General features: G+C 42.4%; 1 protein-coding gene across 2 annotated transcripts in view; it reads left to right on the plus strand.

Annotated features, from left to right (window-relative positions):
• Positions 1 to 27,530, plus strand: part of SOS2 (SOS Ras/Rho guanine nucleotide exchange factor 2) — a 110,523-nt gene that overhangs the window by 9,680 nt on the left and 73,313 nt on the right. For both annotated transcript variants that reach the window (XM_002718299.5, XM_051822817.2), the window contains exons 2-4: positions 21,758 to 21,883; positions 25,546 to 25,677; positions 26,776 to 26,940. In XM_002718299.5, the coding sequence (XP_002718345.2) occupies positions 21,758 to 21,883; positions 25,546 to 25,677; positions 26,776 to 26,940 (423 nt within the window). The remainder of the gene's footprint in view (positions 1 to 21,757; positions 21,884 to 25,545; positions 25,678 to 26,775; positions 26,941 to 27,530) is intronic.

The raw sequence follows: 27,530 nt of genomic DNA on the forward strand, positions 1-27,530 counted from the left end.
AGTCATCATCAGTTTCCTAGAGTATTGAGACAGCCTCGTTGTTGTTCACCTCTCTCCTACTTTTGCCTCATTCCATCTCCTCTCAACACAGTAAAGTGAGATTGTGTCACTCTTCTTAAGAACTTAGTGCTTCTTTGAATGAAAGTCAAAGTTCTGGGACCAGCGCTGTAGTGCAGCAGATTAATGCCCTGGCCTGAAGCGCCGGCATCCCATATGGGTGCCGGTTTGAGAGCCGGCTGCTCCTCTTCCGATCCAGCTCTCTGCTATGGCCTGGGAAAGCAGTGGAAGATGGCCCAAGTCTTTAGGCCCCTGCACCCGCATGGGAGACCCAGAAGAAGCTCCTGGCTCCTGGCTCCTGATCGGCATAGCTCTGGCCATTGTGGCCAATGAGCAAGCGGATGGAAGACTTCTCTCTCTCTCTCTCTCTCTGCCTCTCCTTCTCTCTGTGTAATTCTTTCAAGTAAATCTTAAAAAAAAAAAAAAATCAAAGTCCTTTCAGTGGCTAGCTCTTGTATGTTCTGGTGCTGTCCCTCATGCCTTGTAATGCTCTTACTTTATTTACTACCCTTTCTTGTCTGATCTACTCCTGCCTTTTACTGGCTTCCTTGTTCCTAGTCTCACAACTTTGTAGATGATGTATCTTCTGCCTGCAACACCCTTCCCTAGATAATCACCTAACTGGCCCTTTAAAGTCATTTGAACCTTTATAGTTAAATGTCTTTTTTTTTTTTTTAAGATTTTTATTTATTTATTTGAAAAGCAGAGTTACAGAGAGGCAGAGGCACAGAAAGAGAGGTCTTCCATCCGCTGATTCACTTCCCAAATGGCTGCAACTGTTGGATCTGGGCCGATCCGAAGCCAGGAGCCAGGAGTTTCTTCTGGAACTCTCATGTAGGTTGGGTGCAGGGGTCCAGGGACTGGGGCCATCTTCTGCTGCTTTCTCAGGCCATAGCAAAGAGCTGGATCAGAAGTGGAGCAGCTGAGACTCAAACCAACACCCATCTGGGATGTTGGCACTGCAGACAGCAGATGACGCTATGCCGTCACCTATAGTGCCGGACCCTATAGTAAAACTTCTTGGAGAGACCTTTCCTTGAAGTCTATCTAAAACTGCTACATCTGTCTTGTTTTTTGGAGAGTTCCATGGGGATGTTCACAGGTGTTCACAACATAACCCAGACTTGTTATTTTCTCCCAAAAACCTACATCTCCAGGATAAATGATATACCCAGTTCCTGAGCCAGCAACCTAGTTATCATCCTTTCCCTCTCTCATACCACACATTGCAGCTTCTCTGTTCTTTCTCCTCAAGTAGAAATTTTCTAATTTCTTTCCCTGCATATCCCCCAAAGAATTTCACAAAACCTGCATGTTTTTCCATTGATATTTAACAATTTTCATTGTTTCATTGTAAATACTTTCAGAGGATGATTTTGTATGTGTTATAAATAGTGAAGTTGTAAAACGTTTCTGTCAGTCTTTTTTTTTTTTTAAGATTTATTTATTTATTTGACAGGCAGAGATACACACACAGAGATCTTCCATCTACTTGTTCACTCCTTAGATGGCCACAGTGGCCAAGGTTGGGCCAGGCTGAAACCAGGAGCTTCATCTGGGTTTCCAACATGGGTGCAGGGGTACTTGGGCCATCTTTCTGCTACTTTCCCAGGTACATTAGCAGGAAGCTGGATTGGAAGCAGAACAGCTAGGACTTGAAACGGCACCCATGTGGGATGCTGGCATCGCAAATGGAGGCTTAAACCAGTATGCCACAACCTTGACCCCTCCATCAGTCTTTTAAGTGTATGTAATGCAATCTAAATACCCAAATAGTTTTATACCTGCCATCCTTTTAAAATGCACACGTTGGGGCCTGCCTTCTGGTACAGGGGTTTAAACTGCCACCTTCAACAGCAGCATCCCATATGAGTGCAGGTTCAAGTTCCAGCTGCTTCGGTACTGTTTCAGCTCCCTACTAATGTGCCTGGAGAAGCAGCAGAAGATGGTGCAGGCACTTGGGCCCTTGCCATCTAAAATGCCAGTTCCAGGATCCTGGCTATGATCTGGCTCAGCCCCAGCCATTGTGGCCATGTTGGGAATGAACCAGTTGATAGAAGCTCTTTCCCTTTCTCTGTCTCTCTCTCTCTCTGTCTGTAACTCTGCCTTTCAAATCAATAAAAATCTCTAAAAATACATGTCAGAGTGCTTCTTTAACAGTTGATAATTTTACTTTTTATCCCTGTGACCTTTTCATTCCACTTCCCCCACATACATGTGTGTTTTATATATATATATATATATTTAAAAGTCTTTTATCTCTCCTTTGTATTTATACTTCTTATAAGAATAAAAAGTCTAATATTCAATTTTTAAAAATTTCCCCTAGAACCAACCATATGAATATTGAATATGCTTATCTCAATAATATATGTATACTCTGTATGATTTTTAAATTAGTTCATGTTTCATGAGCAAATATTATTTATTGTTATAATGAGATAGGGTCTTGCTCTAGTAAATCAGGTTTTAGCATCAGTTGTTTTCCTGTTTCCATTTTTATAGATGTAAATCCTAAGAACTTTTGTTACATAAATGGAAGAAACATTTAAAGATACCAAATCCAGTTTTTAACTTCAAATTATATGACTGTTTAAAATTACATAGTATACCTGTCATCAAAGTTTGCTTTTGATGATTTCTTAACCAGCAACTTAATTAGGTTCTCCTTTAATTTTGTTTAAAGCAAGAAGTTGGAAATCACCTGAGTTGGAAAATAATTCATTACCTGGTTTTTAGAGTTATTTGCTTTTTCATTTGTTGGCTTTTCTAGGACTTATAAAATAATAACTATAGCTTACTTTTTTAACTTTTTTACTTAGAGGTCCTTTGTTTAATTCAGTGTATCCAAAAAAATTGGATGGTAAAAATAATATTAATTTCATTACACTGTGACCAATACAATATATATTGATAAAATGTCTTTTTAATTTATCTCAGCCTTTTTTTCTTGAAGTTTTTTTTTTTTTTTATTTGAAAGGCCAAGTTATATATAGATAGAGGAAGAGACAAAGCAAGATAGGTCTTCCATGTGCTGGTTCACTTCCTAAATGGCCACAACAGCTGGGACTGGGCCAAGTGGAAGCCAGGAGCTTCTTCCAGGTCTCCCACGTGGGCACAGGTGTCCAAGCACTTGGGCCTCTTCTGCAACTTTCCCACATGCATTAACAGGGAGCTGGATCAGAAGTGGAGCAGCCAGGTCTTGAACCTGTGCCCATATGGGACACCAGCACTGCAGGTGGTGGCTTAACCCACTACACCACATCACTGGCCCCATATCTCGTTCTTAAATATATTTTTATTGAGTCCTTGGAGCTACAGTTCTAGCTGATTGTATTGGATGGATAACAAATTATCATAGACATAGTGGCTTAATACAATAACCATTTATATCTCACAGTTTCTGTAGGTCAGAAGTCTTGGAACTGCCTAGCTAGGTTTTCTGTTGGCATCTTACAAGTCTGAAATCAAGATTTTGTTTGAGGCTTTGGTCTCTCATTTGAGTCTTGATCTCTCCTCCCAAGCTGAATAATCATAAGATTATTGACAGAATTCATTTCCTTTCAGTTACAGGATTGATACCCTCAGTTCCCAAAGGCTGCCACCATTCCTTGCTAAACAGCCCTTAGCATAGCAGGTCATTTTCCTTTTTCAAGGTTGACAGAAATGCGTAAATTGCTACTTCTTGTCTTGTGCTTCTAGACCCACTTTTAAAGGATTCACCTGATTAGGTCAGGACTGCACGCCCCCCCCCCTTTTTTTTAAAGATTTTTATTTATTTGAGAAGTGGAGTTTACAGACATTGAGAGGAAGAGACAGAGAGAAAGGTCTTTCATCTGCTGGATTACTCTCCAAATGACTGCAACGGCCAGAACTGAGCCTATCCAAAGCCAGGAGCCAGGAGCTTCTTCTGGGTCTTCCACACAGGTGCAGGAGCCCAAGCATTTGGGCTGTTTCCTACTGCTTTTCCAGGCCATAGCAAGGAGCTGGATCAGAAGAGGAGCAGCAGGGACATGAACCGGCACCCATATGGGATGCTGGCGCCACAGGTGAAGGATTAACCTACTGCGCCACAGTGCCGGCCCATAGGACTCCCTTTTGATCAACTCAAAAGTCAGTTGACTAGTGGCTGTGGTGACTTCATCACAGGAATTTGCCATGTAGTGACCTAATCACAGGAATGATAGCCCATCATATTCACAGGTGCTGCCCATGCTTAAGGAGAGGGGACTATGCTGGGCATTTATATAAGTGGGTGAGAGACTTGGGGGCCATCTTTGAATTCTGTTTACTGCATTTACTTGTTTTATGGAATTTAACTACTACATAACTGAATTAGTAAGGCCAGAGAGGAAGAGACAGATTTTCCATCTGCTTGTTCACTCCCTAAATAACTTCAACCTTTGGGCCAGGCCAAAACCAGGAGGTAGGAACTCCATCCAGATTTTCCCATGTGGGTGGCAATGACACAAGTATTTGCTGCTGCTGTCCCAAGTGCATAGCAGGAGGCTGGGTCAAAAGCGGAGTTGGTGGGACTTGAGCTAGCACTCTGATGTGGGATGCCACATCGGATATGAGATTCTGGCATTGTTGCTGTCAAGCCTTCCAGGATCATCATTTTTATATTTTTTTCAAAAATCTGACTTAATTTTTTAATTCAGATGACTGTGTTGGGGCCAGTGCTGTGGCATGGCAGGTAAAGCTGCCGCCTGCAATCCTATGTGGGTGTCAGTTCAAGTCCTGGGTGCTCCACTTCTGATCCAGCTCCCTACTAATGCACTGGAAAGCAGTGGAGGATGGCACAAATGGTTGGGCCTCTGCACCCACGTATGAAACCTGGAGGAAACTCCTGGCTCCTGACTTCAGGTCAGCTCAGCTCTGCCTGTTGTGTCCATTTGGGGAGTGAATAGCACATGAAAGATGTCTCTTCTCTTTCTAGCTCTGCCTTTCAAATAAATAAATAAATATTAAAAAAAAGAATGTGTTAATATGTGTCATGCCAATCATCTCACTTTCTGAATTCAATTTGTAAAATAGCTAGATGGGGCTGGCACTGTGGCATAGTGGGTAAAGCCACCTCCTGCAGTGCCAGCATCCCATATGGGCGCCAGTTCAAGTCCAGGCTGCTCCACTTTTGATCCAGCTCTCTGCTATGGCCTGGGAAAACAGTGGAAGATGACCCAAGTCTTTGGGCCTCTGAACCCTCATGAGAGAGACAGAAGTTCCTGGCTCCTGGCTTCGGATTGGTGCAGCTCTGGCTGTTGCAGCCATCTAGGGAATGAACCAGCGGATGGAAGACACCCCCCTGTGGGGAGCAAACCGGACTAGACTGAGTTACTGGAATTAAGACTTATTCTATGCATCTGCTCTCCCACAATATGGCGCTGGGAGAGAAGTAAACAGCTTCCGCACAGCTGCCTCCAGTTCAACCAATAAACAGTAGGACTTGCTCCTGATTGGAGGAGAGCAGCGTACTCGGCGTGTGGGCAGCCGAGTTAGGATTGGCGGAGGAGGACTATAAAGGAGGAGAGAGACAGCATGCACTGGGAACATCTAAGGGGAACATCTGAAGGAACACCTGTGCAGCCCCTGAGAGAGCCGGCCGGCAGTGTGCCGCTCCCCTGCGGAAGTGGGGAATGTGGCCAGGGGGAACTGCCCTTCCACGGAGGTGGAAGGGATAGTAGCCAACCCGGGAAGAACCAGCAGCAAACCCGGGGAGGGCCGAGCAGACGAAAGAACAGCGCAGGGTTCAGTGTCGTTCCTCCACGAAGAGGGGGAGCGACACCCCCCCCCGCCTCTCCTTCTCTCTTTGTGTAACTCTTTCAAATAAATAAATAAATATCTAAAATATATATAGCTAGCTAAGGTATGAAAACTTGGTTTGATTGTTTTTCTTTTAAAAATTTATTTTATTTATTTGAAAGACAGTTACAGAGAGAGGTAGAGACAGAGAGAGGTTTTCCATCTGCTGGTTCACTTCCCAGATGGCCGCAACAGGCGGAGCTGCGCCTATCTGAAGCCAGAGGCCAGGAGCTTCTTCTGGGTCTCCCACGTCGGTGCAGGGGTCCAAGGACTTAGGCCATCTTCTACTGCTTTCCCAGACCATAGCAGAGAGCAGGATTGGAAGAGGAGCAGCCGGGACTACAACCGGTGCCTATATTGGATGCTGGCGCTTCAGGCCATGGCTTTAACCTGCTGTGCCACAGTGCTGGCCCCGACTTGATTGTTTTTCTATTGAATGGCCTAGGTAGTAGTAACCTTAATATATCTTTTATTTTTTTTTTGACAGGCAGAGTGGACAGTGAGAGAGAGAGACAGAGAGAAAGGTCTTCCTTTGCCGTTGGTTCACCCTCCAATGGCCGCCGCGGCTGGCGCACCGCGCTGATCCGATGGCAGGAGCCAGGTACTTATCCTGGTCTCCCATGGGGTGCAGGGCCCGAGCACTTGGGCCATCCTCCACTGCACTCCCTGGCCACAGCAGAGAGCTGGTCTGGAAGAGGGGCAACCGGGACAGAATCCGGCGCCCCGACCGGGACTAGAACCCGGTGTGCCGGCGCCGCAAGGTGGAGGATTAGCCTAGTGAGCCACGGCGCCGGCTGTAATATATCTTAAGTATGTCTTAAAAATATTCTTTTTTCTTTATTTTCCTGGCTTGTTCCCTGAGGAGAATTTTTTAAAATGATTTATTTACTAATTTGAAAGGCAGAGTTACAGATAGAGAAATAGACACACACGCGCGCGCGTGTGCACATACACACACACACACACAGAGATCTTCACTCTGCTGGTTCACTCTCCAAATGACCGCAACAGCCAGGGCTGGGCCAGGCTGAAACCAGGAGCCAGGAGCTTTATCTGGGTTTCCCACGTGGGTGGCAGGGGTCCAAGCACTTGGGCCATCAGGAAGATGTGTTTTTTGACAATAGGATGGAAGGGGCAAGTTACTGAAATAAAAGCACAGTTCTCTCCGTTTAGTGTTCTAGTATTTATTTATTTCATCCTAGAGTAGTGCCATGGTGAGTTTCAGGATATGTGAGAGCTCTGCCTTTCCTTAAGTGTAGTGGAAGGAGGGCATTTGTGAAAGGAAAGGAGGGAAAGGAGACCCTCTGCCTTGGTACAAGTTCCATGTCAAGCATCTTCTTCAAGAAAGAATACTTACGGTAGAATGCTGAGGGATGTAGGAGTTTGCCCCAGGGATCCGCCCCCCTCCCCATTTAATTGTATATTTGTTTATATGTGAGGTAGAGAGATAGATAGAGGGCTCCCATCTGATCTTTCACTCCCCAGGTGTCTGCATTGGCTGTAGCGGGACTGGTATGAAAGCAGGGAGCTGAGAACTCAATCCTGGTCTCCCAAATGGGGAGCAGGAAACCAATTACTGAAGCCATAACTGCTGCTTCCTTGGATAGACATTAGCCAGAAAACTGGAGTCGAGCTGGAGCCAGGCATCAAATCCAAGGTACTCTGGTATAGGAGATGGGGATGTCTTCATTGGCATCTTTTTTTTTTTTTAATTTGTCTTGCTATCTTGCTATTTCCTTTTTTCTTTTTTGTAAGATTTATTTTATTTATTCGAGAGGTAGAGTTACAGACAGAAAGAGGGAATAACAGAGAGAAAGGTCTTCCATCCGCTGGTTCACTTCCCAAATGGCCACAAAGGCCAGAGCTAGGCTGATCTGAAGCCTTTAGCCAGGAGCTTCTTTCCGGTCTCCTGTGTGGGTGCAAGGGCCCAAGCACTTGGGCCAACTTTTACTGTTTTCCCAGGACATACCAGAGAGCTGAATTGGAAGAGGAGCAGCTGGGACATAAGCCAGCGCCCATATGGGATGCCAGCGCCACAGAAGGAGGCTTAGAATACTATCCACAGCACCAACCCCTTCCTCGGCATCTTAACCACCAGGCTAAACAATTGCCCCACCCAGGAATTCTTAAACTTTTAATGAATAAGACAAATTTAGTGATATTGATCTTTTCTAGTTCGCAGGAGGGAAAAAGCCAGTATTATTTTTCTCTCAGAAATGTTTTAAAAATCTTTACTGTCCAGTGATTAGCAGAATATTGTAAAGTTAATGAACAAGAGATGTAGAGATTTCTTCGAAGGAAAATGACTTATCATACTTGTTTTTTTCTAATAGACATACACCTATAGGTTGGCTTTTTGTTTTTTTTTTTTTTTTTTTTTTTTTGACAGGCAGAGTGGACAGTGAGAGAGAGAGACAGAGAGAGAAAGGTCTTCCTTTGCCGTTGGTTCACCCTCCAATGGCCGCCGCTGCAGCCGGCGCACCGCGCTGATCCTGGCAGGAGCCAGGAGCCAGGTGCTTTTCCTGGTCTCCCATGGGGTGCAGGGCCCAAGCACCTGGGCCATCCTCCACTGCACTCCCTGGCCATAGCAGAGAGCTGGCCTGGAAGAGGGGCAACCGGGACAGAATCCGGCGCCCCAACCGGGACTAGAACCCGGTGTGCCGGCGCCGCTAGGTGGAGGATTAGCCTATTGAGCCACGGCGCCGGCTTTGTTTTTTTTTTTTAACAGATTTATTTATTTCAAAGTCTGAGTGACAGAAGGACACCCCACACAGACACACACAGTTTTCCATCTTCTGATTCACTCCTTAAATGACTTCAACAGCCAGGAGTGAGCCAGGCCAAAGCCAGGAATTAGGAACTTCACATGGGTGACAGTGACACAAGTACTTAGGTCACCATTCACTGCTTTCCCTGGTGCATTAGCAGGAAGCTGGATCAGAGTTGGTGGGACTCGGAGTGATAGGATTTGAGCCAGTTCTCTGATATGGGATGCTGGTATATGTGCAAGCAGCAGTTTAATCCTCTGTGCCACAGCGCTGGCCCCATGTCTCTAGTTTTGATTTTAAGTTTTATAATCATTTTTACCAACTTTGCACTTGCTAACCATGGTGGAATATAAATGTCTTACTGTTTCACATTCTGCAAAGAGTACTGACTTCCAAATGCTCTGCCGCTGGAACAAGTAGGGAATCATTTCTAGTCTGTACTTTCTTAGCTTTATAGGCGAATGGCCTGCTTTGTATGAAGGTGACATTATGGGAAATGGCTCATAAGCTATTTAATTCCATTCAAATAAAAAATTTTTTGACAGGCAGAGTTAGACAGTGAGAGAGAGAGAGACAGAGAGAAAGGTCTTCCTTCTGTTGGTTTACCCTCCAGATGGCTGCTATGGCCGGCGCGCTGCACCGATCCGAAGCCAGGAGCCAGGTGCTTCCTCCTGGTCTCCCATGCGGGTGCAGGGCCCAAGGACTTGGGCCATCCTCCACTGCCTTCCCGGGCCACAGCAGAGAGCTGGACTGGAAGAGGAGTAACCCAACAGAATCTGGCACCCCAACTGGGACTAGAACCCGGGTGCCGGCACCGCAGGCGGAAGATTAGCCTAGTGAGCCGCGGTGCCTGCCAAATACAATTCTGATAACAAAAATTTTAACTTGAGCCAATCTTTCTTATGTATTTTGTTATTTTATGATAAGTCCTCAGCTAATGTTAAACTAAATAGAATGACATTTCTATCCTGTACTTACCTGCATTTAATTAAACTACATTTTGGAGATAATCATGTAGCCTAACAATTAAGATGTCAGTTAGAATACCCATGTCCCACATACAGTGCCTAGCTTTGGTATCCAGCTCTTCCTTCTGTCTCCAGCTTCCAGCTAATACAGACCCACAGAGGCAGTGGATGGCTCCAGTAGTTAAATCCCTGCTACCCACTTGGGAGAGCTGCGTTGAATATCTGGCTACCAGCTTTGGCCTGGTCCATCCCCTACTATTCCAGGATTTTTGTTTTTCCAAAAATTTATTTATTTCCTTGAAAGTCAGAGTTACACAAAGAGAGAGGAGAGGTGGGGGGGGGTGGGGTCTTCCATCCACTGGTTCACTCCCCAGTTGGCTGCAACAGCTGGAGCTGTGCTGATCCAAAGCCAGGAGCCAGGAACTTCTTCCGGGTTTCCCACAGGAAGACTAAACAGGCATCCATACCACAATCCCATGTTTAGGTGTCAGTCAAGTCCTAGCTACTCCGCTTCTAATCCAGTTCCCTGCTCATGTGCCTGGGAAAGCAGTGAAAGATGGCCAAATTTATCTAGGCCCCTGCCACCAACGTAGGAGACTCAGAGTTCCTGGTTCCTAGTTTTGGCCTGATGCAGCATGGGCTGGGCTGTAGTGGCCATGTGGGGAGTGAACCAATAGACGGAGATCTCTCTCTCTCTGCCTCTCTGTCTCTGTCACTGTGCCTTTCAAATAAATAAATTAAAAAAAAAAAAAAAAAAAAAAAAGATGAACCAGCACTGTGGTGGAGCAGGTTAAAGCTGTGGCCTGAAGCGCCAGCATCCCATATGGGTGCTGATTCTAGTTTCAGCTGCTCCTCTTCCAATCCAGCTCTCTGCTATGGACTGGGAAAGCAGTAGAAGATGGCCCAAGTCCTTGGGACCCTGCACTCACATGGGAGACCTGGAAGAAGCTCCTGGCTCCTGCCTTCGAATTGGCGCAGCTCTGGCCATTGTGGCCATCTGGGGAGTGAACCCGTGGATGAAGGACCTTTCTCTCTGTCTCTACCTCTCTCTGTAACTGTCTTTCAAATAAATAAAATTCATCTTAAAAAAAAAAAAAGAAAAGAAAAGAGGGGAACTGGTGGTGTGGTTTAGTGGGTAAAGCCACTGCCTGTAATGCCCGCATCTCATCCAAGTGCTGTTTTATGTTCTGGCTGCTCCACTTCTGATCCAGCTCCTTGCTAATGTGCCTGGGAAAGTAGCAGTGGATGGCCCAGGGACTTGGGCCCCTGCCACTAATGTGGCAGAGCCAGAGGAAGCTCCTTGTTCCTGCCCTCATACCAGCTCAGCTCCAAATGTTGCAGCCATTTGAGGAGTGAACCAGCAAGTGGAAGATCTGTTTCTCTCTCTCTCTCTCCCTCTCTTTGTTTTCCTCTATCTCTCTGTAATTCTGCCTTTCAAATAAGTAAATAAATCTTAAAAAACATTCTCTGCTTAAGGGTGACAACATTTTTCTCTATTTGTTTTTCTTCTAGGAGTTTTATAGTTTTAGGTTTCACATTTAGTGCCATGGTTGATTTTAGTTAATTTTTATATGTGATATGATGACTCTGTACATAATATATTTGGTTTCATGCATATGGGTTTTTGGTTGTTCACCATTTCTTGAGAAGGTTGTCCTTGCTCCTTTGCTGACGATCTTCATGTCTTTTTGAAAAAAATCATTCATTCATATATTATGTGGATTTATTTTTAGAATCTCTGTTTTGTTGCTTTGATCTTTTTGCTTTTCTTTCCATCAGCATCACACTATTTTGATTAACCTAGCTTTATGAAAATTCTTGAAACCAGATGATTTTAGTCTTAGGGCTTTGTTCTTAGAGTTGTTTTGGTTATTGTAGGGATTTTTAAATCCACATGTAAATTTCTACAAAAAAGCCTGCTGGAATTTTGATTTGGATTGTGTTGAATTAAGACCATTAGTGAAGAATTGACATTTTTTAATTTTCATTTTTTTTTTAAATTATTTATTTGAAAGTCAGAATTACACACAGAGAGAAGCAGAGGCAGAGAGAGAGAGAGAGAGAAAGGTCTTCCATCCATTGGTTCACTCCCCAGTTGGCCACAACGGCTGGAACTGTGCCTATCTGAAACGAGGAGCTAGGAGCTTCCTCCAGGTCTTTGCACGCAGGTGCAGAGGGGCCCAATGTCTTGGGCCATCTTCCACTGCCTTCTCAGGTCATAGCAGAGAGCTGGATGGGAAGAGGAACAGCCGGGACTCGAACCGGCGTCCATATGGGATGCTGGCACTGCAGGCAGTGGCCTTACCCACTACACCACAGCACTGCCCTAATTTTCATTTTTTTAAGATTTATTTATTTACTTGAAAGTCAGAGTTACAGAGAGAGAGAGAGAGAGAGAGAGACAGTGAGAAAGGTCTTACATCTGCTGTTTCACTCCCCAAATGGCTGCAATAGCCAGAGCTGGGCTGATCTTAAGCCAGGAGCTAGGAGCTTCTTCTGGGTCTCCCACACAGGTGCAGGGGCCCAAGCACTTGGGCCATCTTTCACTGCTGTCCCAGGCCATTAGCAGGGAGCTGGATCCAACTGGGACTCAAACCAACACCCATATGGGGTGCAGGCACCAAAGGCAGCGGCTTAACCTACTACACCACAGCACCGGCCCCAGGAATTAACATCTTATCAATATTGAGTCTTCTAATCTATGAATAAAGTTTTTCTCTCTTATTTTTAAAAAAGTATGTATTTTATTTATTTGAAAGACAGAAAGAGATTCCCTGGCCACTTGTTCACTCCCCAAATACCTACAACAGCCTGGGTTGGGCCAAGCTAAAGCCAAGTACTGGAATTCATACTGTAGCTCTCTCATGTGGGTGGCAGGGATTGGGTTGCTTGAGCCATCACCTCCTTCCAGCATTGGCTAGAAACTGGAATCTGAAGCTGATCTGGGTCTCAAACCCAAGCCCTCTGATACAGGATTCTAGAGTGCCAGGCATCATCTTGACTGCATAGCAAACATGCTACTCTTGTCAGCAGTAGTTTGTAGTTTTAGTGAATATCTTTGAATGAAATATCTCTTTTTAAATTGACTTGACTTTCAGAATGAAAAAACTTCCAGTGTATTCAGCTGATATTTGAAACTTCTGTATCAGAAACTTCTGTGGGGCTGGCGCTGTGGCATACCAGGTAAAGCAGCCGCCTGCAGTGCCAGCATCCCATGTGGGCACCAGTTTGAGTAACGGCAGCCTCACTTCTGATCCAGCTCTCTGCTATGGCCTAGGAAAGCAGTAGAAGATGGCTCAAGTCCTTGGGCCCCTGCACCCATGTGGGAAACCCAGAAGAGGCTCCTGGCCTCGGATAGGTGCAGCTCTGGCCATTGCAGCCATCTGGGGAGTGAAACAGCAGATGGAAGACCTCTCTTTCTCTTTCTCTCTCTCTCTCCCCCTCCCTCCTTCCCCACCTCTGCTTTTTCTGTAACTCTGCCTTTAAAATAAATCTTTAAAAAAGAAAAGCAAAAAATTTTTAAAGATATTGGTGATAGAATGACAAATTTGGCATAAATAAATGCCAGTCAGACTGTGTAGCCAAAGCCATTTATTTTCAGATTATACCTGAAACTCAAATGTTAGCATGTGCTACTTAAATTTTTTACTGTGAATATGTAAAACTGAAAAATATAAATTAGAAAATAAAATTTGTATACCTTGTCAAATGCAGTATTTAGGACAAAATTTAAAATTAAAATACTTTATGTGTTTATACATGTATTTATAATATTACCACTATTCTATTTATAGTATATGTGTAAGGAAATAACCTTCTGGCACTTTGAAAATATGGTGTAACTAAAATATGGGTCTAACTTGTTAATATACTTTTAAAGACTGAAAATTATCTTAATTGCTCTTTTTCTGACTAGTCTTTCAGAAAAATAGAGATGAGTTTGTTTTGATTAGTTGATTTTATATATACTGTCTCTTGGGTGCTGAGATAATAAATACTGTAGAAGTACAAAACTGCCATTGTCTTTTCATTGTCATCTTGATGTCTCATTAGAGTATTTATGAGTGGGATTGTGTATTTGTCCTTAGGACTATTTTCATATTAAATGAATAAGTTTGGCATAAAAAACTTGAGTACTTTGTTAAGTTACTTACAGAGACCATAATCAAAGAAAAAAATCCATCTGAGGGTTGGCATTTGGCCTAGCAATTAAGACATCACATTTTATTGGAGTGCCTGGGATGGATACCCCACTGCTTTCCCGACTCCGGCCTCCTACACATACAGACTCTGGAAGACAGTGGCTCAAGTGATTGTGTTTCTGCCATCTTTGTGGGAGACCTGGATTGAATTCCTCACCTTCAGCCATTGCAAGCATATTGGCATTGAACCAGCAGTTGGGAGCGGTCTCTCTTTTCTTCAGCCTTTCAAATAAATAAATAAATACATTTTTTTAAAAGTCCAACTCAGTTAGACATTATTAGTTATTTTCACTTAGTAGGATCCTTGGTCTTTTATGGAAAGATTCTGTAAGAAAACAACTTAGGAAATCCATTGCTGTACTTGCCATGTAAGTGTTTTATATGAAAAGAAGTTTTGTTTTTCTACAAATCTTGTAGAATGCTAAGATGTATGTAAGTTTCTTCTTGTTATTAAAGAAGTATGTGGTGTGAAAGGAAGTATTTACCTAGTACCTATTTTGAATTTAAAAGAAGAATATAAAGCCTGACTTTCTGACATTGGCTTATGAAATTCTAACTCTGTTACTTAAACTTTGCTTACACAAACTTCTTTAACGAGTACTACTTCCTTATTAGTACTTTCCTGTGGTCATCTTCTTTTCCGCTCCCCCCTTCAAATTATTTTTATCAGTTAGTTTGTATTTGTTGAAATTATAATAACTAGCTTCATTAAGCTTGTTAGGAAAAATATCAGTTTCTTTTCCATTTATATACAATATTTTCTGTTTCCTAGCAACATTTTCTTTTTTATTTTTTAAAAGATTTATATTTATTTATTTGAAAGAGTTACACAGAGAGAGGAGAGGCAGAGAGAGAGAGAGAGGTCTTCCATCTGCTGTTTCACTCTCCAGTTGGCTGCAGTGGCCGGAGCTGCGCCAATTCAAAGCCAGGAGTCAGAACCTTCTTCCGGGTCCCCTACGTGGGTGCAGGGGCCCAAGGACTTGAGCCATCTTTTACTTCTTTCCCAGGCTATAGCAGAGAGCTGGGTTGGAAGTGGAGCAGCTGGGACTTGAACCAGCGCCCATATGGGATGCTGGCGCTTCAGGCGAGGCCATTAACCCGCTGTGCCATAGTGCTGGGCCTTTTTTTTTTTTTTTTTAAGATTTATTTATTTATTTGAAAGTCAGAGTTACACAGAAAGGAGAGGCAGAGAGAGAGAGAGAGAGGTCTTCCATCCGCTGGTTCACTCCTCAGTGGGCCGCAATGGCTGGAGCTGGGCTGATCCCAAGCCAGGAGCCAGGAGCTTCTTCTGGGTCTTCCATGTGGGTACAGGGGCCCAAGTACTTGGGCCATCTTCTGCCTTCCTAGGCCACAGCAGAGAGCTGGATCAGAACTGGAGCAGCCGGGTCTTGAACCGGCACCCACATGGGATGCCGGCACTGCAGGCAGTGGCTTAACCTGCTATGCCACAGCGTCGACCTGGCTTCTCCACTTCTGATCCAGATCCCTGCTAATGTGCCTGGGAAAGCAATGGGAGATAGCCCAAGTCGTTGGTACCCTGCACTCATATGGAGGCCTGGATGAAGTTTCTGGCTCCTGGCCTTCGCAGCCATTTGGGGAGTAGTGAACCAGTGGATGGAAGATTCTCCCCCCACCCCTCTCTCTCCGTAACTTTGACTTTGAAATAAAATAATTCTTTTTAAAAAATGAATTCACGGGGCTGGCACTGTGGGGTAGTGGGTAAAGCTGCCCCTTGCAGTGCCAGCATCCCATATGGGTGCCAATTCGAGTTCTGGCTGCTCCACTTCCGATCTGGCTCTCTGCTGTGGCCTGGGAAAGCAGTAGAAGATGGCCCAAGTCCTTGGTGTGGAAGACCCAAAAGAAGCTCCTGGCTCCTGGCTTCGATTCTGCACAGCTTTGACTGTTACGGCCAACTGGGGAGTGAACCAGTGAATGGAAGATTTCTCTCTCTCTCTCTGCCTCTCCTTCTCTCTCTGTGTAACTCTGACTTTCAAATAAAATAAATAAATCTTTAAAAAAAAAATCACTTGGTCTGGCCCTGCCAAGACAAATGCAAGCTGGATTCAAAATTCAGTCACTGAGCAGGCTGATAAAAAAATCAATTCACAAAACTTATTTGCACAATTTTGCTTTAAAAATTTTATTCATTTACCTAGTTGGAAGGCAGAATGACAGAGAGAGACAGAGAGCAGGAGAGATCTTCCATCTGTTATTTTGCTCCCCAAATGCCTGAGACAGCTGGGGCTGGGCCAGACTAAAGCCAAGAGCCAGGAACTCCATCTGGATCTCCCACATGGGTGTCAGGGACCCAAGCAGGAAGCTGTATCAGAAGCAGAGGTAGACTCAATCCCAGGCACTCTGAGAGGGGATGCACACATTCCAAGTGGCAGTTTAACCCACGGCACCACAATGCCTGCCTCTTGTGCAGTATTGATTCTCCACAGAAACAAAACCATTAGAACACACACACACACACACACAAACACACACACACAAAGGGAGACTATTAAAGCAATTGGCTATGAGTTTATGGAGGCTTAGACGTTCAAGGTCTGCATTTGGCAAGCTAGAGAACCAGGAAAAACACTGAAATAAGTCCAGCCTGATTGAGAAGATCTGAGTTCTAGGAGAGCTGGTGGATATAAGTTCCATTCTAAATGATACCTCAGCTGGAAGACAGGCAGATAAAAAGAGTTCTCTATTACTCAGCCTTTTGTTGTATTCAGTGCTTCACTAGACTGGATGAGGCCATGTGCCTTGAGGAGGGTAGTCTACCAGTCCATTTTTTTGGGTAAATATTTATTTATTTATTTGAAAGGCAGAATTACAGAGAGGCAGAGAGAGAGAGAGTCGGTCTTCCATCCAGTGATTCACTTCGAAAATGGCCTCTATGGCCAGAGCTGGGCCAATCTGAAGCAAGGAGGAGACTGGTGCTTCTGTGTCTCCCATGCGGATGCAGGGGGCATTTTCCACTGCTTTCCCAGGCCATTACAGAGAGCTGGATCAGAAGTGGAGCAGCCGGGACTCAAACTGGTGCCCATATGGGATATTGGTATTGCAGACTGGGGCTTTAACCTGCTGCGCCACAGCTCTGGCCCCTGTCTACCAGTCCAGATGTTCATTTCATCCCAAAACACTCTTACAGACATACCCAGAAATAATGTTAAACCAGGTCATTAAAACTTTACGTCTTTGAAGTCATGTAGGCTTATATAACATGCTGTGATGCAAATCTCAGTATCTGGACACTAAAATTAACCATCACAATGAGTAATCATCTGCAAATTTGTTTGCCCCTGACTGATTTTTATACTTTTGGTTCTCTTGCTTTATTGCACTAGGACCTCCAGTACAGTATGGAATAGAAGTGATAATAGATACCCTTACCTTTTCCTCAGTCGCAAAAAGAAAAGTTCTTGTGTTTTACTATCAGGTATTGTTTTATTCTAGTGCTTTTGTAGATACTCTTTAGAACTTGAAGGTCAAAAGTTTCAAAAAATTAAAGTTATTGAAAGTATATTTTCTGATCACATGTGATTATTCTAAAAATCAGTGAAAAATAACTTTTTATCAACTTGAGGAAGGTCACTAAGAGATTTTGTTATGAATTAATGCTGAATTTTTTTCAGATGCTTTCTTTTACATCTACTGAGATGATCATGTTATTTTTCTTCTTTAATCTGTTGACATGGTGAATTACATTGCTTCATTTTACAGCATTAAACTCACTTCATCTTCCTTGGAATAAATTCAACTTGGTCATATTGTGCAGTCTTTTTATATATTATGCAATTTAGTTGATACTTTATTTGGAGACAGGGAGAGGCAGGCAGATAGACTGAGAGAGTTCTCATCTACTACTGATTTGCTGTTAAAATGCCAGCTGTGGCTGGGCTAGTTGACAGCTGGGAGCTGGGGAATCAACTCAGGTCTCCCACATGGGTGGCAGGGACTAAACTACCTGAGCCAGTCCTGCTGCTGCCAAGGGTGTTCGTTAGCAGGAAGCTGGAGTTGCGAGTGGAGCATGACCTGGGAGCCAGACATTCTGGTATGAGATACAGGTGTACCAGTTGGCATCTTAGCCGGTAGGCCAAATGCTCACTTAAGTGGATAATTTATGTAAGCCTTCATTTCTGGGTTTATGGGTGAAAATAGCCTATACTTTTTCTTTTTTTTTTATTTATTTTTTTATTTATTTTTTTGACAGGCAGAGTGGATAGTGAGAGAGAGAGAGACAGAGAGAAAGGTCTTCCTTTTGCCGTTGGTTCACCCTCCAATGGCCGCCACGGCCGGTGCGCTGCGGCCGGCGCACCGCGCTGATCCGATGGCAGGAGCCAGGAGCCAGGTGCTTTTCCTGGTCTCCCCATGGGGTGCAGGGCCCAAGCACCTGGGCCATCCTCCACTGCACTCCCTGGCCACAGCAGAGGGCTGGCCTGGAAGAGGGGCAACCGGGACAGAATCCGGCGCCCCGACCGGGACTAGAACCTGCTGTGCCGGCGCCGCTAGGCGGAGGATTAGCCTAGTGAGCTGCGGCGCCGGCTTTTTTTAGCTTTTATGTTAAAGAGAGCCTGTTTTGGGGCTGGTGCTGTGGCGCAGTGGGTTAAAGCCCTGGCCTAAGGTGCCGGCATCACATATGGGCATCTGTTCTGGTCCCGGCTGCTCCTCTTCCAGTCCAGCTCTCTGCAGTGGCCTGGGAAAGACCATCTTCAGTGGAAGATGGCCCAAGACCTTGGGACCCTGCACCCACGTGGGAGACCTGGAAGAAGCTCTTGGCTCCTGGCTTCGGATTGGTGCAGCTCCAGCCGTTGCGGCCATCTGGGGAGTGAACCAGCAGATGGAAGACCTCTCTCTCTGTCTCTACCTCTCTCTGTAACTCTGTCTTTCAAATAAATAAAATAAATCTTAAAAAAAAAAAAAAAAAGAGCCTGCTTTGTCTGTTTTCCGAATGAGTTTGCTTAAGATTATTGCATTTCTTACTTAATGTTAATGACCTTGTCGTTGAAGTTATATAGGCCATATAATGTGCTGTGATGCAAGCCTCAGCAAATTTCAAAAAATTAAAATTATTGAAAGTGTATTTTCTGATCATTTTATTATTCTAAAAAGCAATGAAAAAAGACAACTTTAAAAAACCCAAATGTTGGGGCCAGCGCCATGGCTCACTTGGTTAATCCTCCGCCTGCGGTGCCGGCATCCCATTTGGGCACTGGGTTCTAGTCCCGGTTGCTCCTCTTCCAGTCTAGCTCTCTGCTGTGGCCTGGGAGGGTAGTGGAGGATGGCCCAAGTGCTTGGGTCCCTGCACCCACATGGAAGACCAGGAAGAAGCACCTGGCTCCTGGCTTCGGATTGGTGCAGCGCCTGTCGTGGCAGCCATTTGGGGAGTGAATCAATGGAAGGAAGACCTTTCTCTCTCTCTCTCTCTCTCTCTCTCACTGTCTCTATCTCTACCTGTCAATTAAATTTTAAAAAATCCCAAATGTTTAAAAAATAAAAACTATATTTCTAGATTCTTAAGGTCGAAGAAGAAACAAGGATGGAAAGCAGAAGCTATTTTTAACTAAAGGAGTACAGAAACATTGCATATTAAAATATATGGGTTTTTATAAAAATAATATTTAGAGAAAAATGGAAGAGATTTGTTATCAAACCAAGATAAGTCTTTATGATGGCTTGCATCAGAAGGCCAATGTACTGAAGGAAGCCGTGATACTTTGGGAAGAGAAAGTATATTGAGAGGGAGCTGATAAGCAGAAACACTGGAAAGGCAAGTTCTCATTGGGGGACTTGGAATCAGTCCAGCAGTATAAGATGTAGTTTTTTTTGTTTTTAAAGATTTATTTATTTGAAAGGCAGAGTTACAGAGAGACAGAGGTCTTCCATCTATTGGTTCACTTCCCAAATGGCTACAACTGCTGGAGCTGAGCCGATCTGAAGCCAGGAGCCAGGAGCTTCTTCCTGGTCCATGTGGGTGCAGGGGCCCAACCACTTGGTCTATCTTCCACTGCTTTTCCAGGAGCATTAGCAGTGAGCTGGATCATAAGTGGGACAGACAGGACTCAGACTAGGGCCCATAGGGGATGCCAATGCCACAGGCAGAGACTTAACCTACTATACCACGGCACCAGCACCCAGAGATGGTTTTAATTTTGGCATGTCTGTTAAGAGAAGGATGATGAGGTGAGGTCAAGTGCAGAGTGTGGCAGTCTGGGAGTGGCTCCTATAGGTGTCCCTTTTTCTACTCTTCCTCTGTATCTTCATTGTTTACTTCCTTTCTTTAATTCTGGATTTCTGTGTTCAGTATACCTGTAGAGTCTGACACAGCTCTGGTATACTAAGTTCTAGTGGTTCCCTAGTTTTCTTTGCTTCTGCTGGCTAGATTTTTCTTCTTCTGTACATGTACAGGTTGTATGACACACAGTACTTTATTCTGGGTTCCCATTGTACAATTATTATGCCTTAAAAACCAGGAAGTTAATAAATAATGAAGATAAATAATAAATGAATAATAAATGAAATATACATTGTACATAAAATAGGATCAACAAAACCAAGAGGTGGTTCTTGAAAAGATTAATGAAAGTGATAAACTTCTGAGACACTGATCAAGAATAAGAATGATGGGGCTGGCATTGTGGCACACCCGCTGTCTGCAACACCAGTATCCCATATGGGCGCTAGTCTTGTTCCAGCTGCTCCACTTGCAATCCAGTTCCATGCTCAGGCACCTGGGAAAGCAGCGGAAGATGACCCAAGTACTTGGGACTCTGCACCCACGTGGCCGACTCAGAGGAAGCTCCTGGCTTCTGGCTTCCATCTGGCCCATTGTGGCCATTTGAGGAGTGAACCAGCAGATGGAAGATTTTCTCTCTCTCTCTCTCTCTCTCTCTCTCTAACTCTGCCTTTCAAATAAATAAAATAAATCATTTTTAAAAGAAGAGTAAGAATGAATATACAAGTAACTAATATTGCAAACAAACAGACTTAGGTACAGATTCTGTAGACCTACATAATATTGAAGGCTGTAATATACAATCTTAAGCTAATCTTTTGTCCCTCATTTTGTTCAGAGGTGGATCGCTCAGGAAATGGCAAAGTCTAAGTTGTAAGTCAAGCATTTTTGGCAATGGTTGATTTAGTGCTGGGTACATGACCCAAATGTGAGGGAGAATTTAATGCTAAGTTTTGAGAATAGAGATAGAAATTGTCAATTCCATGCTGTTTTCTTTTGAGAAAGCTTTAATTACTGATTCTATTTTTCAAAATAACTCTGAGACTATTTGTTTTGTTTTCTTTTTTGTGCCAGTAGCACTAACATCCTTCTAATATCACAGAGTAGAAAGAATAATATTTCTTTCAACAAATATTTATTGAGCACTTATTAAATTATGTGCTAAGCACTGCTTTTCACCATATTTCTCATATCCAGTCTAATTGGATTATTTTTAGGACAGATTGATGGGTTCTAACTTTAGGAAAATTAAAAATGACAAAGGCGGCTCACCGTAGGTAGGTGTTGGCAATAAGAGCATGCGTTTGTAAAAGCTGAGTAGTGTTTACTAAGTTCTGTGAATTGTAGAATAGAAGGGTGTTTTAATAGTACCTCTTTGTGAAGATTGATGACCTAGTGTGACTTCTAGTGGATTAGTTGACTTCAGAGTATTCATGAATCCTGAAATTATGTAGAATACTTTATGTGTATATGCTGTTTGGTGGTAGGGAGAAGAGAGTTCAGTGGCTTTTGATGGGTATTCAAAGGTGCCAAAAAAGGTTAAGAAACAGGGCTGTGTAGGTTAAAAGTTTACATAGACCCTCAAATATAACTTTTTCCTTTCATTTTGTTTTATGTCTTTATTTGAGTAATTGTTCTAGTAAAATATTATTAATTTTATGTGTGGTTCTCTTTGACTTTGTTCAGTTCCTATTTTTTGCCAGTGCTTTAACCAAAAACTTTTTTTTAAAGGTTCAGGAGCAAGTACATCCCAATCTCTCAGCTAATGAAGAGTCTCTCTATTATATTGAAGAGCTGATTTTTCAGCTGCTTAATAAATTATGCATGGCCCAGCCAAGAACTGTTCAAGATGTGGAGGTAAAAATTATTTTGTTACTTTAAAAAGTCATTGAACCACTGTAAAAAAATTTTTATATGTAAATCTTCCTTATTCTAAATTATTGTGGAAATAAAAACCACAAAAATTATGTTTGGTATATATTTTCAGTTCATTTTTGACAAAGATGTCAAGACAGTTCATTTAGGAAAAGTTTTCAGCAAAAAAAAAAAAAAAAGTGCTAGAACCACTAAATAAATTTATAAAGAAAAAAAACCTTGAAAGTATCTCACACAGCAGACAAAAATTTATTCAAGATGGATGGTAACCTTAGACATAAAAGCTGAAACTCCTAAGTTCCAGGGAGAAAATGCTGGAGACTATCTTCATAATCTGGGGCCAGGCAAATAATTTTTTAGATAATTCAAAATGCAATAGTTATTGAAGAATAAAATTAAGAAAATTAAAAGGTATAAATAACAGATTAGGGGAAAATGTTTTTATTATATATTTCTGAAAAGGGACTTACATCTAGAAAATGTTTAAAATTTCAACATACCAATAACAAACAGATACTTTTCTTGGAATGAGCAGAGGTCTTAAACAGACACTTCATAAAAGACAGAGTGAGCACTAATATCCAAAAATTAAAACCACTCTGAGATATCATTTCATATGCACCAAAAGGGATTAAAGACTGATTATATCAAATGTTGGTAAGGATGTAGAGCAACTCCAAGTTTTACACAAGTCTAGTGGGAGTATAAAATGGTATTAACATTTTGGAAAATTGGGAGTTTCGTGAAAAGTTGCTAATAACCTGTGACATAGCAATTTTACTCGTAGGTATTTAACCCTAGAAAATGAAAATACATATTCACAAAGAGACTTACACATGAATGGCAAGCAGTTTAATTCATAATAGCCAAAAGTTGGAAGCAACTCAAATTCTGCCAGTAGGAAAATGGATAAACAAATATGGTAGATTGATAAAGTGGCATAGTACACAATAATACAATAAAACAATGATCTGTTGATATCTGTAGTAGTACAGCTGCAATTCTCAGGCATAGAGAGTGGAAAAAGCTAGACCTAAAAGAGTACGTGTTATATGATTTCATTTTTATGAGATTGGGAAACATCTAAAATCAATTGGGTATAAATGAAGATGATGGTTGCCTATGAGGAATGAAGATCAAGATTATAGACATGTCTCGACTATTGAGGGACAGTTTTTTTTTTTCCATATAATTGTTGAACTCTTTACTTAGTACAGTTAATCTTCTATATATAGAGTTAATTGTAAATAGATCTTAGTAAAAAATAAGACTGGGAATAGGAGAGGGTGGAGGAAGAGGGGTGGGAGTGTGGATAGGAGGGCAGCTACAGTGGGAACAATCACTATGTTCCTAAAGTTGTATTTATGAAATTCATGAAGCTTGTATTCCTTAAATAAAAGGTTTCTTTGGGAAAAGAAAAAAAAATTATAGACATATTTTACATCTTAATTGGGGTTGTGATTACATGGATATAAACATTTTCAAAACTTACTGATTTGCATATCTAATCTCAGTGCATTTTACTTCATATAAATATTACCACAGTAAAGCATTAATGTAAATCTGAAGGTTGTCATTGATTTAAAAATGTTTTCCTCTAAAAGAGTATGTGTAGATTAGTGTCCAGATACTTGTTTTGCCTTGTTTATTTGGTGAATGTTTCTAGAATTTTAGAAATACATGTCAGTACAGCTTTAAGAAATTACCTTTGTACTACACTATTTACATTATCTCTCTTGAAGTTTTTTCTATGATAAAGTAGCAACTTTCAGTGTAAAGGAAAAAAAATCTTAATTTTGGAGTGATGTGCTATTAAGATTTTGAAGGATTGTTGGCACTGAGCATTTGTTTCCCATTCTCTGCTATAATGTTTGAACATTAAGTAAATACATTGAAAGAGCACGTCTCCATACATGAAATCTGCCAAAATCTGAGGCTACAATTTTAAAAATAGGAAACCCTGCTAAATTGGAGTTTGATTCCACTATCAGCAGTTTTAATTATTCATGCCAGTCACTGGTTAAATTTAAGATTAGATGAATCACAAAGGCTTGAATTATTCTTGCTAGAATACTTCCATATCCATTCTGAGCTCCCCAACCCAGTTGATCTTCCAAGAGGTTATGATATCTGTTCTTTTAAATTATTACCTATGTTTGAAGCTCTACCACTAGCAAAAGGTAAATGGCTATATAATAAATATTAATAAATTAGCAACTTCTGAGTAAGTAGTTTCAACTGTGGAAACATACTTAAAATCACTAATACACTATTTCTTGCCTTTACTCTCTCCCATATATGCGATATATGATTACCTTTTGCTTTTTCCAGTTCATCTTTTTTTCTTTTTTTAAAGATTTATTTATTTGAGAGGTAGAGTTACAGACAGTGAGAGGGAGAGACAGAGAGAAAGGTCTTCCATCTGTTGGTTCACTCTCCAAATGGCCCCAACAGCTGGAGCTGCGCCAATCTGAAGCCAGGAGCCAGGTGCTTCTTTCCAAGTCTCCCACTTGGGTGAAGGGGCCCAAGGACCTGGGCCATCTTCTGCTTTCCCAGGCGAAAGGCATCTGGGCCATCTTCTACTGCTTTCCCAGGGCATAGCAGAGAGCTGGATTGGTAGAGGAGCAGCTGGAACTAGAACCGGTGCCCATATGGGACATTGACACCGCAGGCAGAGGATTAACCTACTGCACCACGGCGCCGGCCCCAAGATTTATTTTATTTATTTGAAAGACAAGTTACAGAGAGAAGTAGAGTCAGAGTCAGAGAGAGAGGTCTTCATCCACTGGTTCACTCCCCAGATAGCTGCAATGGCCGGAGCTGTGCCAGTCCGAAGCCAGGAGCCAGGCGCTTCTTCATGTCTCCTGCGTGGATGCAGGGTCCCAAAGACTTTGGCCATCTTCTACTGCTTTCCCAGGCCATAGCAGAGAGCTGGATCAGAAGAGGAGCAACTGGAACTAGAACTAGCACCCTTATGGGATGCTGGTGCTTCAGGCCAGGGCTTTAACCTGCTGTGGCACAGTGCTGGCTCCTCCAGTTCATCCTTTCTTTCTTTTTTTTTCTTTTTTTTAATTTGACAGGTAGAGTTAACAGACTGTGAGAGACAGAGAGAAAGGTCTTCCTTTCGTTGGCTCACTCCCCAAATGGCTGCTACAGCCGGAGCTATGCCGATCCAAAGCCAGGAGCCAGGTGCCTCCTCCTGGTCTCCCACATGGGTACAGGGGCCCAAGCACCTGGGCCATCCTCCACTGCCCTCCCAGGCCACAGCAGAGAGCTGGACTGGAAGAGGAGCAACCAGGACTAGAACCCGGCACCCATATGGGATGCCGGTGCCGCAGGCAGAGGATTAACCTAGTACGCTACAGCGCCAGCCCCTCCAGTTCATCTTAATTATCCTCAAACTTTCTTTTTCAACTCTACTGTTTTCTTTACCCATCAGAATTGTGTGGAAAAATCTTGATAGTCCTGTTAATATTTTTTTAAACCAAAAAATTCAGTTATTAAAAGAATCGGAATATTCTGTGTCACTAGCTAGCATCTTTAATGCTAGCATTAAAAATAATGATAAATTTCAATTTTATATGAATTTTCTACTTGTGAACAGTTAAATTAATACTACAGTGATTCTGCTATGATCTGAACAGGAACGAGTTCAAAAGACCTTTCCTCATCCAATTGATAAATGGGCTATTGCTGATGCACAATCTGCCATAGAGAAACGAAAACGAAGAAATCCTCTTTTACTGCCTGTGGACAAAATCCATCCTTCGTTGAAGGTATGAACAAGTTAATGGGAAAGTTTTTTAATAACAAATAATAATTCTATTTGTGTAGCATTCTTGTGTTAAAATAGAATTGTGGCTTGGGCTTGTTAATGTGTACTAGCATGAGTATGTATTTGTATGTAAACATATAAATACATGTATATATATATATTTTAAATATTTGTTTATTTATTTAAAAGTCAGAGTTACACAGAGAAGGAGATGCAGAGAGAGAGAGAGAGGTCTTCCATCCCCTGGTTCACTCCCCAGTTGGCAGCAATGGCCGGAGCTGCACTGATCTGAAGCCAGAAGCCGGGAGATTCTTCTGGATCTCCCACTTTGGTGCAGGGGCCCAAGGATTTGGGCCATCTTCTACTGCTTTCCCAGGCTACAGCAGAGAGCTGGATTGGAAGTGGAGCAGCTAGGACTCGAACTGGCACCCATATGGGATGCCGGCACTGCAGATGGTGGCTTTACCCATTACACTGCAGCGCTGGCCCCATACATGTATATATTCATATGTGCTAAAAATATATTCTGATGTAATCAGATTACCTTTCATATAATGTTAAAATTAATAATGGTGATAATGCATTTTGGCATATTCTGATGACTGCTGCATTTGATTGATTCTTATGTGGTAGGCCATGATTCTCAACCTTTTGTTGACTGAGAAAATAGATTAATCTATATTTTCACAGATATTTTTATAAAAATGTCAAAAAGTAGCTTAGGAGGTATTAGCCAATAGAATATGCTTAGTGTACAATAGATTTGAAGACAGATGGAAGATAGTTATTTGTAAAATGCATTTTGCGTAATATATTCCGAGGTTTTTAGTGAAGTCTCAAGCTTTCTATATTAAAATCAGCTATTTTCATATGATGAAAAGCAGATTCGTTAGATTAGATGTCTCTTTAAAAAAGAGTAAAGGCCTTGATACTGGGACCAAAGACTCACTTCGTATCCTGTGGCACCCATGAGTTTAGACAGTTGATTTATAGAAAGTTTTGTTTTAATAAACAAGTGTGTTAAATAGGAATTTTTACAGTTTTAACTGATACTTCAAAGTGACATTGCATGGAATTAAGTTATTTATTTTTTCCACAGGAAGTTTTAGGGTACAAAGTGGATTACCATGTGTCCCTATATATTGTGGCTGTACTAGAGTATATCTCAGCTGATATTTTGAAATTGGCTGGTAATTATGTTTTTAATATCCGACATTATGAAATATCTCAGCAAGACATTAAAGTGTCAATGTGTGCAGATAAGGTAAGTGTTTATAGGTATTTAAATTTACTTAATAATAATGAATATATGTCATTTTTGTCTCAATCTCTTAACTCGTGATTTTATTAGTACTTTTTACAATTCCTGGTTTTGAAATACAGAAAAATCCTGGCTTTACAGAATAAATTTAATATTTCTAGATTTTCATACCTGTGGAATGATTGGGATTTCCTTTTTTTTTTTTTTTTTGACAGGCAGAGTGGACAGTGAGAGAGAGAGAGACAGAGATAAAGGTCTTCCTTTTGGCGTTGGTTCACCCTCCAATGGCCACCACGGCTGGCACGTTGCGGCCGGCGCACCACGCTAATCCGAAGGCAGGAGCCAAGTGCTTCTCCTGGTCTCCCATGAGGTGCAGGGCCCAAGCACTTGGGCCATCCTCCACTGCACTCCCTGGCCACAGCAGAGAGCTGGCCTGGAAGAGGGGCAACCGGGACAGAATCTGGCGCCCTGACTGGGACTAGAACCCAGTGTGCCGGCGCCGCTAGGTGGAGGATTAGCCTATTGAGCCGTGGTGCCGGCCTTGTTTTGCTTTGCTTTTAAGAACCTTTTATGTACAGGAAGAAAGGCTAGGA

Source organism: Oryctolagus cuniculus, chromosome 12, assembly GCF_964237555.1.
Source record: "Oryctolagus cuniculus chromosome 12, mOryCun1.1, whole genome shotgun sequence".
Classification (NCBI taxonomy): domain Eukaryota; kingdom Metazoa; phylum Chordata; class Mammalia; order Lagomorpha; family Leporidae; genus Oryctolagus; species Oryctolagus cuniculus.